General features: G+C 42.5%; 1 protein-coding gene across 5 annotated transcripts in view; it reads left to right on the top strand.

The window, feature by feature from the left end:
* Positions 1-1,611: 1,611 nt before the first annotated feature.
* Positions 1,612-16,240, top strand: part of AFTPH (aftiphilin) — a 35,003-nt gene continuing 20,374 nt past the window's right edge. For 3 of the 5 annotated variants that reach the window (XR_004426165.1, XM_033142739.1, XM_033142735.1), the window contains exons 1-2: positions 1,612-1,752; positions 11,083-12,808. Coding sequence is in view for 4 of the 5 variants with exons in the window: in XM_033142739.1 (XP_032998630.1) it covers positions 11,114-12,808 (1,695 nt within the window). In the remaining variant the exon portion in view is untranslated. Of the gene's footprint in view, positions 1,753-2,148; positions 2,172-3,191; positions 3,284-11,082; positions 12,809-16,240 lie in introns of those variants that run through there. The other 2 variants (XM_033142736.1, XM_033142738.1) reach the window with 2 other exon arrangements.

Here is a 16,240-nt window from a genome sequence, read left to right as displayed (position 1 = left end):
TCTTGCTGGGAAGTCAAGCAGCGGAGGCGACTGAGGCAAAAATCAAGGGGAAAGGCATTGGGAAGGATAGGGAAGGCAAGTGAGTGTGGGAATGGGAAGGCAAGGGAGGAGGAGGAGGCAAGGCAGAAGAGGAAGCTGCTGTTCCGCTGTTCCATTGCAGCTCTACACGGCAGGGTTGTCATAACTGCTGTGTAAAGTGATGGCAGCAGCAGGGCAGTATCTTGCTGCCTCCCGGGCGCTTGGCGAGTAGACCAGTAAGCCTATTCACCGAAGCCACTCAGAAGGGCAACAACTGAAAGAGGAAGAGAAGCCGCTGCCACTGCCCCTTTGCACAGCAGCGATAGTGACCCTGCCTTGTAAAGCAGCAGTAGGGCAGCAACTTTCTCTTCCCCATCAGCGCTGCTTCTTTCGATGTCAGAAGAGGCTTAACCTGTTGAATTTCTGCCTATAAAATATGACAGAGGCGGGACAAGCGCATTACTGTATAAGGAAGAAAAAAGCAGGGATTCATATTGCCATGGAATAGTGAGGTGTGGAGGCTTATTGATATTAAGTGCACTCATCATCACAGGGAAGCCCACAATGCCCCGTTTGAAGTTGCTCTTCAAAGTATCAGCCTAAGGGCCTTTCCAAAGCACACCTATTAGAGAGAATCTTAGCCTTTGGCTTCCATCTGGTGGCTGTGTGCAGTAACAACCACTATGAAATCAGGCTTATTTCTGCCCTTGTAAATTCATCTACCAAAATGTTGTTTTCTTATGGGCAGAAAGCTGAGACTTACATGTTTTGGGTTCTGTTTGAGTCAGCGGGCTGCAGCGGGCCTTTAGGAAGCTGTGACGGGCCCTGGCAGGCATACCCATAGCCAGAGTGGGCCTCGCAGGGCCTACCCACAGCCACTGTGGGCCCGGTGGCAACCTTTGCCCATGTCAAACAAGGCCGCCTCTGCGTCGATCGAGCTTCCAGCTCCCTACAACGCGAGGCGAAGCCTGCCGTCTTCTCTCCCCAAGTCAAGATCAAACATGCCTGCCAAATTGGACATGGCACAAAGAGATAGAAAAGTGACCAGCGTTATTACATTATATAACAGACAAGGGCGAATTCATATAATGACATAGAATTATAACAAACAAGAGGTGTGGGGAGCGGTGTTATCAGTTTGCTCTGGTTCTTATTGTGTATTTTGTGTCTGTTATCTTGTATTTTTATATTGTGAACCGCCCCGAGATCTACGGATGAAGGGCGGTACACAAATTTAATAAATTTAATAAATAACAACAACAATGGAAAGCCGCCGCTGACCATGGCGGAACCATTAGTGCCCTTTGACCATCTGACGGTAAAAGCGTTGGACTTTGCAATGTATACCGGAAAGGCGTAGAGAAGAGCGCGTCGGGCGGAGGCCCTAACCGCCGCCGGAAGTGACGCGAGAAAGAGGATGTGGCGGTTCTGACCGTGGCGGCGGTAGCAGCCGCAACAATATCAGACGCCGGGCAAAGAACCTAGGGAGGTTTCTGTCGCGCTGCATGCCGGGAGACAATGGACTAAGTGGGAGTTGGGCTGGAACAAGACGCTTCTTTGGAGAGGGGGGGCATCTCTGGAGTGAAGGAGACGGAGGAGAGCGTCGAGAGGCGCGGGGGGGAGTTCCAGATGGATTCGCCCTGATGGCGGTTGCCGCGGGAGGCCCCGAGTAACCCTCCTAGCCCCGTCTGGCCTGGCCATGCCCGGCCCAGCTGCCCCTGTAGGAGGCCTGAGGTAAGAAATGCCGCCGCCGCTTCCGCCGTTGCCGCTCTCGGGTCACTCCGGGGCTCGGCAGCCGGAAAGGTAAGGCGGAGCCTCCCAGCCCGGCGGCGTCCGCCGACCACCCCACACTTCCCGCCCTCTTTCCTCCTCATTTCTCTGGTCTCTTCTTACCCCCCCCTTTATTTACCAGGCACACTTCTCCATGGAAACGGGCCCCCTCCCGTCCTATGAAACACGGGCCCTTGGGTCTGTTTCTTCTCCCATTAAAATAAAGGGGCCGGTCGCCATGAAAAGGAAGCGTCTGCCGGGTGGGGAGTTGGGGGGAACTTCGTAACTTCTCGCCTTCTGTGGGGATTGTGTCCTTTTGACGTGTGGCTTGGGGAAAAAACATGAGAGGAGGCGGCGGGGCTGTGTGGGCTAAGAAAGAAGAGGTAAGGTATTTAAACACTTACTTTCCCCCTCAGTTGATGCTTTGGGGGGAGGGAACACTCACACAGATATACCCCCTCTCTCTGCAAAGTTAAAAGTGTGAGAGAAGGTGGTGGGAGAAAGAGGAGGTAAGATAATGAAACAACTTTTCTTTTCCCCTCAGTGAGGGACCATTCCCCCCCCCCCCCTTCCAATCCTCTGCAAAGTTAGGGGAATGAAACCACAAGGATATTGTTACCACTCTTAAGACTCCTAGTTCAGATAACTTTCGTTGTGTATTAGCCCCATTTGATGTTGTGATTTGAAGAACTTCATTCAGTATGGTGCTTCTTATTGGCTTTTGTGATAATGAGCCCTGAAGAGCATAATGGAATGCTATAAAACTATAATGACTCTGGGTGTTCCAGTTTTCAGGGTAGTGTTTTTGAAGTACAACAACTGTTAGGTTTGAATAGCTTTTATATCTTACTCCAGTCCATTAAATGACATTTATATCTTACTTCAGTCCATTGTTCTTTAAGATTTTGATTTAAGTTTCTACTTGGGCTAAAACATGGCATTTTAATATTTCTGGCCACTGTAAACAAAGGAAAAAAGTTTTTGTCTCTTGGTAGAGAACAACATGGCTGTCTAACGATCAAATTTCCTGTGAAGTACACTTACGTTTTTGTTGACAACAATAATTCATTGTTGGGGTTTTGAAAAGCTGGTCTAGGTTCTTTTCTCACCACCCTGAGGTTTTTTTTTTAAAAAAAAACAAAACATGCTATTTGTATCGATCACACACACACATAGAAAGAGAGAGAGAGAAACACAAATACTTAGTTATATGGCAGAAAGAATTCACATGTGAACTTGCTGTAAGAGATCAGGCATTGTTTATACTGTGTTGTTTGTTCTAAAACCTTAATTTGTGACCAAAGATGGAGTATGAAGAATGTAATAAATATTGCCATAGTGTAGGTGTAACAACCAAATTATGACTAACTTTTTTAATATGACAAAACTAATCTCTAATTTAGAGGCATGTGAAAGTGAAATGGATGCTTCCAGGTCAACAATAGAAAAGTTCCAGCATGAATAATGTGTAAGAAGGCTTTAATATTTAAAATAGGTAAGGACACTCCAGAGCACTTGGTATGCCATTGGGCTGTGAGGCTGACATAACACTTACATGACTTTGTCCTAGTGGCTTGTTTTCTTTAATGTAACACCTATTGTTATTTGTTTACATAAAATCTACTTTATAGCTGTACTGTCGTAATATTGTAGGGTTTTTGTTTATAAGAGAAAGAAGCTTTCGAACACACACAACCTCTCTTACTAGGATCAATTTCCACAAATGTGTTTATTTTAAAGATTTTTTATTTTAAATGCTTTTCAGGGAGGGCAAGGGTCCTTTCAAGATAGCTCACAGTCCATGTACTAGAATACAGCAGAATAATTTTATCAATATAAGCATTAAAGCCACTTTTTAAAAACAACATAGAATAAAAATAGATACAGTGAGAATCAAGATAAATATTCCCCATAATTGTTTCACATTACCTGAGATAGTGTTTACAATTTGTTCTTGGATACTTCTCTGATGGCTCAAGTGGCATTTTTAATTTCTTGTGCTTAAGTAAATATTAAGCATTTGCAGTTAAGTACATGCCCATATGATGTGAAACTCAGTTTTCCAAGAAGAAAGTTTCCACATGGGACCATTTGGCCCTTATCGCTTGGCCCTCCATCCAGACATAGTGGACTGCTGCACTCTGGACTACACTGGTTCTTTATTCAAAAGGTAGTGAACACTGTGCACTGTTTTCAGTTCCCAATGTCAAACAGGCATCGGAAAGGGAGTATTATGAGAAAGGAGAAAGCCTACAAAATTCTAAGCTATTTCCTTCTCTTTCATGCTATACCGCAGAGATAGGCTGAATTTAGTTTTTCCATTCCAGCATTCTGATATTACAAAGAGCCCTTCTAGAGCAGGCCAACAGGTCCATCAGCTTTAGCATCCTGTTACCATAGTGCCCAATCAGGTGCCTATGGGACAAGCAGGATGTGAGCATAAAAGCACTGTTCCAACTTGTGATTCCCACCATCTAGTACTGAATGGCATACTGCCTCTGACAGTGGAGATAAGTCATAATCATCCTTATAGTATTTATGGCCTTGTTATCCAAAAATGTGTCTAATCACCTTTTAAAGCCATCCAAGTTGGGGGCTATAACAACATCTTGGTGGAGTGAATTTCATAGTTTCATTATGTGCAGTGTGAAGAAGTGCTTTCTTTCGTCTGTCTTGGGTGTACATGGTATGACTTGAGGCCTCTATTATTAAGCTTCTGTGTCTGACTATTGCCAAGGTAATGGCGAGTATCCAACTAAACAGTTCTGCTGGCACAATAACTTTTGACTTCACAACAGAACTTCCTTTTCTCTTTCTGCATATCCCCTAAATATGTTCAGGGGCTTTCCCCAACCCTCTGTTGCTGATTTAAGTGACAGCAAGGGAAAGTTCCATTGTACAGCCCAAAGTACTTGTGCCAGTGGAGCAGTTTAGTTGGAAACTAGGCCTGGGCAATATAGCGACATCTCGCCCAGGACTGGTGTGAGGGGCAGACCGTGATGACAGCTTCACTCAGCTGTCGACTGTTGAGCAGGTCATGCACAGTAACAGAAGCATCTGCGGTTGAATACTGATAGCTTTTATTGAAAGATACAGATTATGTACAAAAACAGAAGCCTTTCACTTTGTTCTACCCACCACCTTGCTATACTCTTACTGCAGATTGCTCTCACTTCTCACTTCAGAGTGCAACTGCCTGCTCCAAACTGAGAGCAAATTGCTTTTATCTCAACTCAGCTCCCAATGTCCTTGAACCTAGACACAACAACAGGTGTATTTGCCCTGAGCCAAGTACTCCCAATTAACTGTTGCTGAAGGTGTGGTATATTGCTGGTGAAACCATCACAGCTCCTGAGTCCATCTCCCTCCAGTGCCCAGCCCTCTGAGAGAGAAACAAGCTGTAGCCAGGCGCTGCAGACAGATGGACTCAGGAGAGGCAGCGGTTTCACTAGTGATGTACTGCTGAATGAAACCATCTGAAACCGCCATTGCAGTCTGCCCTCATACTGGCAGAGGGAGAAACAAGCTGCTTCGGTGAGACACCGATACAGCTTCTTCCTCTCTCAGTTTCTTTAAACTGCTTGGGTAAGGAGCACGCTGCTGCCCTTGCCTGAGCCAAGCAGTTTTATGGAGCCCCCAAACCACCACTGGCTCTCACGAGCCAGCGGTGTGGTGGGGGCTCTGTTAAAGTGCTCCCCCCAGCTGAGAGATCCCCAGCCCTGCTCCTGCTTGTATGCATGGCTGCTCAACTGAGGAGGTGTGGACTCTGACACCCTTTTCCATTGAGGGGTGCACTGCTAGCCGCTCTCTAGTGGAGAAGTTTAAAGGAACCGTAGGTGAGCAGCAGACTGGTGAGAGCTGAGCCAGTTTTTCCCTGTGCCTCCCAGGCTGGAGCCAGTGCAGCTTGTTCAGTATCGTGATTTATCACCAAACTGTGATGTTTGGCTGATGATAAATCACGATGTTGAAAATCTAACGTCGCCCAACCCTATTGGATACTGCCTGATACTTTTGTATAGGTAGCTGCCCCATACGGTACACTGATTTCTATCCCTTGCAAATAAAACGTGTTTTGTACAAAAATATAAGGGTTTTGTTTTTGCTGTTTTCTCTTGTTTCACAACTACACTTACAGTAATCGATTTTTTTTATATATCGCAGGACAGCGTTGCCTATTAGGATCACTTGCTCACATTCATTGGTAGAAGGAAGTCTTCTTCTACAGCAGTTACTTGGGGGGAATAATTATCATAAAGCCAAAATTGGCTACTGATTCCTGCCAGTTGCATATTGTCATGGGCTCTGCCTGGATGTAGTTTGTGTGGCTATAATTCCACAAGATGTTCCACTTTAAAATGGAACGTTGTTGAACTGAAGCAGACAACCGCTAAAGAAATGTAATATCCTGTGTTCACATTTCCATTACAAGCGACTGGAGGACAGCGGTAATGATTTCAACACTTCGAGCTTATACAGTGATGGTTTAGATAGAATCTAGTGATACATTATAGATGAGGTAAGCTTATGCTGGCTAAGCTAAGAACAGCATGACTTGTTTCTTTGTATATGTAAAGGTAAAGGGACCCCTGACCATTAGGTCCAGTCGTGGCCGACTCGGGGGTTGCGGTGCTCATCTCGCATTACTGGCCGAGAGCCGGTGTACAGCTTCCGGGTCATGTGGTCAGCATGACTAAGCCACTTCTGGTGAACCAGAGCAGCGCGCAGAAACACCATTTACCTTCCCGCTGGAGTGGTACCTATTTATCTACTTGCACTTTGATGTGCTTTCAAACTGCTAGGTGGGCAGGAGCTGGGACCGAGCAACGGGAGCTCACCTCGGCGTGGGGATTCGAACCGCCAACCTTCTGATCAGCAAGTCCTAGGCTCTATGGTTTAACCCACATCTAAAACTTAATAAATTGAGAAGTAAATTTTAAGCCTTAATGTCTGTCAAAGAAAACTTCTTTAACCCATCAACATGAATTTTTGCCAAATTATGTTGCGAAAATAAGCCATTGGGACTCAATTTTCTCGCCTCTCGATCCCTCAGCAAACCTTGATACTCCCCCTTCTCTCTCCCCCCTTCCCTCTCCCCCCCTAAAGTTTTTTGGGAGTGTGGGAAGACATGAGATACCAGTACTTTTTCTTATGTGTGTGTGTGAAAATCACCTGAAGGGACTGGTGAGAATTGTTGTTGTTCACCCTGAGACCTCTGGGAACAACAACAACAACAACAATAATAATAGGATTTTGTCTCATGGTAGTGTAAGGATAATCAGTTCTGTGGACTGTAATTTTGAGTCTGAGCTCCAGCAAAAGTTTGTACACGCTAGGACCCCTTCAATCTATTTCTGATGCCACAATTTCTGATGCCAGTATGCTTCTGCTTTAAAGCTGTTTAGGGTACAGAAGTGCTACTGTATAGGAAATAGCTGCAATAACTCAGATGCATACCTGTCTGTGAATGAGGTGTATTTGCATGGATACATTTGATAAGTATTGAAGTTTGACCTTGGTTGACTATGTTTCCACTAGAGGGGTAATGCAAGAGAATAAATTATGTAAAGCTCATCTGAAAACTAGTGAATGAAACTTTACAAAAGATTTAAGAATATCAGATTTTATATTAGGTTACTGATAAGACTTGCAATTTTAATATACCTATACTGAAATAATTAATGGTTAATATTGAGCATACTTCTCTTCTTCTGCACTTTCTCACTCCCTCTTCAGCTCCTTGTATCCCATCAGTTGCTCTGGAGGTTTGACAGACCTCCATAGCAGATTTAGAAAGGGGAGGGGGCTGACAGTGTTTGAAATTAGCCAGGTGCAAAGGTGTGTTTTACTACTGGCACGAGTCCAGTTGTGACATAGGAGATTTCTGGGTACCCGGTTGGTGATCACAGTTCAAAAAACTGCCTTACTCGATAGTTAATACCATTTCCATTTCCACTGTGTGTTTCTCCCTGCATACAGGGACAAGTGTAAGATCAACCTACAGTCAAGCAATGTAGTTGAGATCATAGAATTGTAATGTTGGAAGGGACCCCAAGAGTTATTTAGTCCTGGCTAATAGACATTCTGTTGTGGTTACCACAACCTAGATTCAAAGTGCCATTATGTGCCTAGCTTATATACCTGAGTTTCTAACACAGGGGATTGAAGAGTGGAAGCCCCTTGCACTTGCTCTCATGATCTTGATTGTGGCCCACTATTTTATGCAAAAATACTAGGAGATGAGCACAGCAAAATATTTCTATTTAAGTTTTTCTGAAATACTTGTGAAATACAATGTTTATCTGGTACTGTATAGGGAATTAAAGCAAATTAATGTTTAAACCAAGAAGTAATATGTATTACTACATATGGAAAGTGACTTTTAAATCAAGGATACCTTTGTGTTACATGCATTTGAGCTGTTCTGAATGGATTTTCACAGTGAAATTTCCTTGCAGTAGCTATTTCCATTTATTATTGAGTGTGAAGAAATGAGAGCTGTCCAGAAGAAAAACATTTTAATGCTTTAGAGAGATAAGGATTGTTTCTGGTATTTATGTGCAGTTTTAATTTGAAATGGATAAATAAATAAATATGCCCAAGCAACAATTTAGAGGTTGTAAAGGTAAAGGGACCCCTGACCATTAGGTCCAGTCGTGTCCGACTCTGGGGTTGTGGTGCTCATCTTGCATTATTGGCCAAAGGAGCCGGCGTACAGCTTCCATTACCTTTCATTAAGAAGAAAAATGTGAAGCTGCCAGAAATTATTATATAAAAAAGAAATGTATTCCAAAACACAAGAAGTCTGTTATAGTATTGAGATGAGGTTAGGGATGAAGGGGGGTGGGAGAAGAATTTCACTTGTGATCATGTTTAGCTCTTGGCTTTTGAAGGCATATGAGTAAACTTGTTTACAAGTAGCTTTCACTTCAAAGACAGGCACTTTTGTCGTTATTAGTAATTGTAATGCTTATTACATAACTCCTGTGAGGAAAGCATTTGAACAAGTAGAAAAAGATTTGGGGATTACTTTAAGTTGTGAGTTTGCTTTAGCTCTATTATAGATGCATCTTTTGCTGACTTAGTATATGAAATTTTCTACAAGTTGAATTATTGGGTGAAGTCATTAATAATAAGAAGCTTTGATTAACATTAATACATTTGGGGCTAGAGAATCAAGTTAACCATATTTAAATAGCATAACTCAGTGAATTCCAAGAGAGCTCTAGTGTTGCAAAGCATTTCTGAAGAGAACACAAAATTATAGCTTTCAGGAGTTTGGGTCATTGTAACTTGCAGAACTGGGTGGGGTGCTTTGAATTTTAAACAGTTTTTATTTGTCCTTTGTATACATTTTATTTGTCAAGGGATTGGCTCTAGTATTGAAAGTATAAAATGCTTTGAAATGAAATGTAGTGCATACTCACAAGAAATCCTTTGTGCAGACAACATATTGCACAAATTGTCATAATTGGCAGGAGAAGAGAGAACTCTTGCGCTACATGTTTTCATTATCTGAATGAGGTATACCAATGATTTTCTACTGCTGTTACAGTAACCTTATTAAGTAAGAAGGACATGGGGAATGAGTTGCTTTTGTTTATACATAGGGCCTAAACTTTTTAGGCTTCGTAGTCAAAACTAACACCACAGATCTATTGTTGTCAGTGCACAGTTCTAAGGAAGGGCTTCAGCTGTGGTATCCTCCAGAAGGTCTGGCTTATTGTTAACTTGCAAACACAGTCAGTGACAAGAACCTGGGAGAGGAGGATGGAATGTTAGGAAATGGATATGTGTATAATATAAAAATAAAGTAACTTCTGCTTTAACAGGTTAGGGCAAAACAATATGGCAGCCTTGTTTACTTTCTTACAAAATTCTCATTTTTAACACCATGTACTTCAACATTATTTCTGTACGAGCCATGTGTGCTCCAGCAATAGTAAAAACTATCTGTGCTTCTGTTGCATGTATCTTGACTTTTTCCAGCTTCAGTAGGAGCGTGCCTGCCGTTATAGGCAAAGCACTACCACCCATGTGTACAAGGAAGGTAGTGGTAAACTTTTGAACTTCACTGAGTGCAAATATATTATCTTTGGACATTAAAGGTTGAACTGAATCTAATAGTGGATAACACTTTGGAGCTGTTGTAGCTTTAATTTTATCTGTCGTTGCAGGTTGGGCTGAGATAACTTGCAGTACACTTGATTGTTATACCCCTATTGCAGGATGGAGGGCTGTACTGAGAGATAATAGCTTGTAGTAGTAGTAGTAGTAGTAGTAGTAGTTGTTGTTGTTTAGTCGTGTCCGACTCTTCATGACCCCATGGAACAGAGCATGCCAGGCACTCCTGTCTTCCACTGCCTCCCGCAGTTTGATCAAACTCAAGTTAGCTACGAGAACACTGTCCAACCATCTTGTCCTCTGTCGTCCCCTTCTCCTTGTGCCCTCAATCTATTCCAACATCAGGGTCTTTTCCAGGGAGTCTTCTCATGAGGTGGCCAAAGTATTGGCCCTGTCCTTCCAGTGAGCACTCAGGGCTGATTTCCTTAAGAATGGATAGGTTTGATCTTCTTGCAGTCCATGGGACTCTCAAGAGTCTCCTCCAGCACCATAATTCAAAAGCATCAATTCTTCGGTGATCAGTAGTAGTCCACTGTAATACTGCTGTTCAGATGTGAGGCTACCAAAAATACCCCTTATCTCTTGGGTTGCGGCAAAGATCAGTCTGCTTAAATTGTCCCCTTAGGCTTCCTCCCAGATTAAAACAAGTACTCAGTTGTATGCAGAAGCCGCAAGTGCCATTAACTTGCATGCAGAACGGTTGCAGTTTTTAGTCTTCAAACATTTGGGACATAAAGTAAGACCCAAGTGTGTCTTTGTTGGTAACTTGTGTTTTTCCCCTGCCCTCAGCCACGGATTCAGGTAGCACACACCAGGAATATACTGCAACACTTTGACCCACTTGTAGTATCATAAGTCTTTGAATATTATAAATAAAATAACTGAATGAAAGTGTTGTAGGTGGCTTATCTGTGAATTGATAAATTATGTCCCATGTAGTTAGGGCAAGTCTCATATACCAAAGGAATTTGTGGTTCATCAATAGGAATTTTGGGGCAGAGGCATGTTCTTTTAATAGCATCTTCAGATTGGATGTTAAGATGAACAACTAAAGTGAAGTGTTTTACTGTATATTGTAAAACACAGTAAATTGTTTCCAGGTTTCTCTTATGTTATAGTTGACAGCATTTTGAACTCAGCATGTTGAAGTAACTTGCTCCTTTTTTCTTGTAGGTGCAAAGTAACCTTCATAAAAGACTGAACCATGGAACCAGATATCATCCGAATGTATTCTTCATCACCACCACCACTAGATAATGGAGCAGAGGAGGAGGATGAAGATGAGTTTGGTGATTTTGGTGGGTTTTCCGATGCTGGAAGTACTGGAGCCTTTGACTTTGCATCAGATTACTCCAGTTCAAAGGAAGAACATAAACCTTCATGTAACTCTGATTACTCAGGCAGTGTAGATGGCATTATAGCTTTTACTACTGTTAAAGAGTTTCCTCTTGATAGTAACAAAGAAAAATGTGAGTGTAGAAGTTTGGGTACTTCACTTGATGATATTTATGCGGAAGAAGTTAGAACTGGAAAATTAGAGTCGTCATACTCTGAAATTATTTGGACTGATATGAAAGTTTCAAGTCAGGACCACCAAGTAGACAGCTGTAATGGTGAGAAACAGCCATGTCCAGAAGTTCTAACAAATGGGTTTGCAGCACTGGACACAGCAAATTCTCAGGAAGCTGAAGATACAGATGGTATCAGTGACTCAAAGGGATTAAAAATAATTAGCACTAATAGCTCTGAATTAAGTTTGGAGTCTATACCCACCACAGCAGAGGATTTTGCAGACTTTGCCACGTTCTCAAATAAACAAACAAGCCTGGTTGACGAAACAGGAAATAAAATATGCACAAATTCTAATGAAAGAGAAGTGCTTTGTGTACAGGAAAGCAATATTATAAATGGTGAGGGGGAATCTATGAAGAAAGCAACTTCAGATAGAAGCTGTGAATATGGACAGATTTGCATTTCAAAAATTAATTTAGCGATCAATGAAGACTTCAGGGCTAAAGAGGACTGCACATCACTCGAACATAATGCCTTTATTTCTTCCATACACGCAACTGTGAATTCAGTAGGCACAACTGAAAGTATTGGAGGAAGAGAGGAGTGTGACACTGGAAATAGTAAAGAACATACCTTTTTAAGGACCAATGATAATGCAGATACATTAAGCCTTAATGTAGGTGGAGTTCAGAGTCTTGGCTCTCATCCTACAGAAGAGAACGTATATGTTTCCGAAATAGTTAAGAATGGTGAAAGTGACATTGGGCATGCGTCATGCAGTGGTTTAAATGAAGATGATTTTGGTGACTTTGGCACAGTCAGCAATGGATCCCTTGCTTTTACTCAAGTTTCTGCCAGCCAAGAACACTTTCAAAGCCCTTCTGAAGAAACCAGTAAAAGAAGTAATGCATGTGGTGACTTCACAGATAGAAGTGATGTTCACCAGCAATCATCCAAGGGGGCTCCTCAATCAAAAGAGATTTCAAATGAGGAGGAATGTTGCACAGATGATGCTGGTTCTAGCATGACAGTTCAGCCACTTGCAGAATTGGAAAATGGAAATGACAGTGAGTTTGGAGACTTTGGCTTAGGGGTAAAAAGGTTTCCAGACTCTGATGAGTTTTCAGCCTTCAGTTCTGCTGGTTGTAACCAAGCTACAGAGTGGAATGCTTTTGAGGCTGAGCAAAAAGAGAGCTGCTTGTGGGCTGCTTTTGAAGATGAGCAGGTGGTGGAACCTCATGCCAGAAAAGATGTGTGGCCATCAGATAGGACAGACACAACTTTTGATGATGAAGATTCAGTGACTCATACACCTAACAGTGTTTCTGTAGCCTCTCTGCATGGAACCGGTAGTGGGAAGTTGCAGGACTTGCCGGCTTCAGCTCGGGTAACTACCAAAGTTTGCTACTGATGCTTATGATTTGCTTTTACAATTTGCTTTATTATGTAAAATGCACACACTTCATTTTACCTGTTACATTTGCATCCCAATACTATGCATGTTTATGTGGGAGTTAGTCCTTCCAGCAAAATTCCATTTAAGCTTGAGGCTCTTTGAAAGTGCCTCAGCATGCACATGCATTGAGCAGGGGGGTGTTGCCTGTTTTCCTTTCCAGCTGCAATTCTTCACAGGGCAACAAATGCATCTTTAGCAGAAAATCTATTTTCTGCATTAACTCTGGTTGACCCCACAACCTCAGAAGCAGCTCCAGGGGTGGAGCATAAAGTCCAGCAGAAGGAGAGGGGCTAGTGTGGGAAACCTAGCGGGTCTACTTTGAATCATAACTACTATGTTGAGTTGGTTTACTCCCAGGTTGCACCACTACTGTAATTTTCCAAGAACACTAATTTTAGCTATACTTGGGAACACATGCAGCACAGGTGATAAATCTTTGCAGTCCTGATGTCTGTATTAAATCATTAGAATTTTGGGTGGCAAAGATACTTTCAGCCCAGTTTGACTTTCTGTGCTGTTGGTGCAACACACACATACAAAGCTTCTTTAAGTTCTAACTGCTCTGTAACCAGACAATCCTAGTCATGTTTCATGGGATCAATTCCAATCTGTTACCTCCGAGGATGTGGACAGGCTGCTTGGACGAGTGAAACCAACCACCTGTCTCCTTGATCCTTTCCCATCCTGGCTAATAAAAGCGAGCTGGAAAGGGCTGGGCGATGGGCTCCGTGGGGTGGTGAATGCTTCCCTCTGCGAGGGAGTCTTCCCGACCCACTGAAAGTTGTGGGGCTACCTTTGAAGGTGACCCGGAAACTACAACTAATCCAGAATGCGGCACTGCGGCAGCTAGACTGGTGGCTGGGAGTGGCCGCCGGGACCACATAACACCGGTCCTGAGAGATCTACATTGGCTCCCAGTACGTTTCCGAGCACAATTCAAAGTGTTGGTGCTGACCTTTAAAGCCCTAAACGGCCTCGGTCCTGTATACCTGAAGGAGCGTCTCCACCCCCATCGTTCAGCCCGGACACTGAGATCCAGCGCTGAGGGCCTTTTCGGTAGTGGCGCCCACCCTGTGGAACACCCTTCCATCAGATGTCAAGGAAATAAGCAGCTATCCTATTTTTAAGAGACACCTGAAGGCAGCCCCGTTTAGGGACATTTTTAATATTTAATGCTGTATTGTTTTAACATTCGTTTGGGAGCCATCCAGAGTGGCTGGGGAAGCTCAGCCAGATGGGCAAGGTACAAATAAATTATTATTATTATTATTTATTTGACGGAAGGGCATTTGATAATTTGTGATTTACTTTTTTTGTTATATACAAATAAGGATGCTCTTTCATTTTAAAAACTAGCCAAGTTTTGAAAGCATAGCAGATAGAGGTTATGCAGCTTAAAGTTTAATCAAGCATCTACGTGAGAGCCATTCAAGGTAGAAGCAAGCTATAGAACTGAATCTGAAGAGGAAATAGGATTAAAGTTGTGTTAAACTCAAGAGACATTGTGCATAGGAAAAGTGCTGGCTACAAGTGCAAAATTTTCCACAAAAACTTGGATTTAGGGTCACTTTTCTCTCAAAAACCAGTAGTAGAAGATGTTTTCTGCTAGCAGGATGCACATTTTGGATCCAAGCCGTTTTAATAGAATTTCAATTTCCATGTGTTCCATTAGCATAGTAACCTTTGTACATAATTTATTTAGCTGAAAGTCCTGTTTCAGAAATGAAAGACTGTTTAAAACCAGTTCTCTCTCCCTCTCTCTCTCTCTCTCTCTCTCTCTCACACACACACACACACACACACATACACCCTACCCCTCATGGTAGCTGCAAAAATCACTGAGGTCAAGATCCAGAATAAAATATATGAGGAGGAGCAGGAAATTGTAAAAAGGATGCAACCGAAGACATAGCAGTCTAAATTTCGAAGAGAGAGGGAGGTCAGCATAGAGAGAAAGACACGGATAGTGTGAGAAGCTGGTGGTCCCTTACTCTATCTGTCTTAATCCATGCAAACCACTCTCAAAAACCTGAGTTGCAACAAGTTACAGTGTTTTGTGTTTATCTGTTGCTTAACTGAGCTCTGGGTATACTTCTATGGCATTTACAGTAGTACTAATCAATAAAATAAGTCCCATTTTATCATTGTCAATTTATTTTTATACCACATTTTCCAGAAGTAAATTTGTCCTAAAAACAGTTCACACAAAAATTAAAGTCTTAATGCAGTAATACAATAATAACAATACATAATAAGATATACAGCATCACTGCTACATAATTAATTACCAACAATTTACAGTTCATTTAACACACATAAACATTTAAGTAAGTCCTGTATACAGCTTGCCAGTAAGTCAAGTCAAAGTATCCATTAAGCCAGAGGTTCCCAACCTTTTTGGTATAGTGACCCGCATGTCCAAATTTACTCAGTATAGTGACCCATTGATTTATTGCCTCCTGAATTTTGGGCTTCCAGAACTACTCATATCATAGTCAATTTTAAATTTGCTCCCTATCCTCCCTCTTCCTGTGCCCCATCCCCCTTTCTATGTTGAATTTGCGATTAACTTTTTATTTAAGGGATTTGAATTTTAAAAAGTTAATAAAAATTAAAAATACATAAAAAATTAAGTGTTTATTTTACAGGTGTTGTTTCATACTTGGAGTTTTTAAGCATTAAAACCAAGGTGGTGAGGCATAAGATAGTAATTGCTGCTGCTTCCCCCCTGCTGCAAAAATCCAAACCCACATCATGCTTACTATGGGAGGTCAACTATGTTCTGCTGTTACTCATTGTAGAGCTCAAACAATATAGATTTTCTGTACAGACACCCACACTTCTTTCTGCTACTTTCTAATAACAGGGTACAATCCCTTGTACTAGGAAAATATAAAAGGTGGCCACATTACTCTTGCATGCAAATAGAGCGCACACACAGGCACTCGCCATATGCATACAGACTGCAGACACACATACCCCCCTCTTTCATATGTTTTTATATATACCTCACATACAGAGAAGCACATACAGTATATGCCTCCCTCTCTGCCCATGTGCATTCATACCCCCCCACACCACACAAACCTCTCCTTCTCTGCCCAAGTACATCTCTTGTCCCCACCGCACTCACATACATACACATCCCTTTCTTTCACATGCACACACGCACCACCAATGCACAATAATTGTGCATACATACTGTTCTCAATCACAAAACACAACATTGCTTGAGAAAAAAACCCCAACCCTGTTAGAAAAGGGGCAAAGGAAGCTCCTGCCACTAGCTGCGCCTGGCTGGCAGCAGCAGCATCCTGAGCATGCGGGGAAAGCCTCACCTCCTTTCCGCCCCAGCCTTCCTTT

This window comes from Lacerta agilis, chromosome 3 (assembly GCF_009819535.1).
Source record: "Lacerta agilis isolate rLacAgi1 chromosome 3, rLacAgi1.pri, whole genome shotgun sequence".
NCBI lineage: Eukaryota > Metazoa > Chordata > Lepidosauria > Squamata > Lacertidae > Lacerta > Lacerta agilis.
Note: the sequence above shows the minus strand (reverse complement) of the source record. Positions and strands in the feature narration are given on the sequence as shown.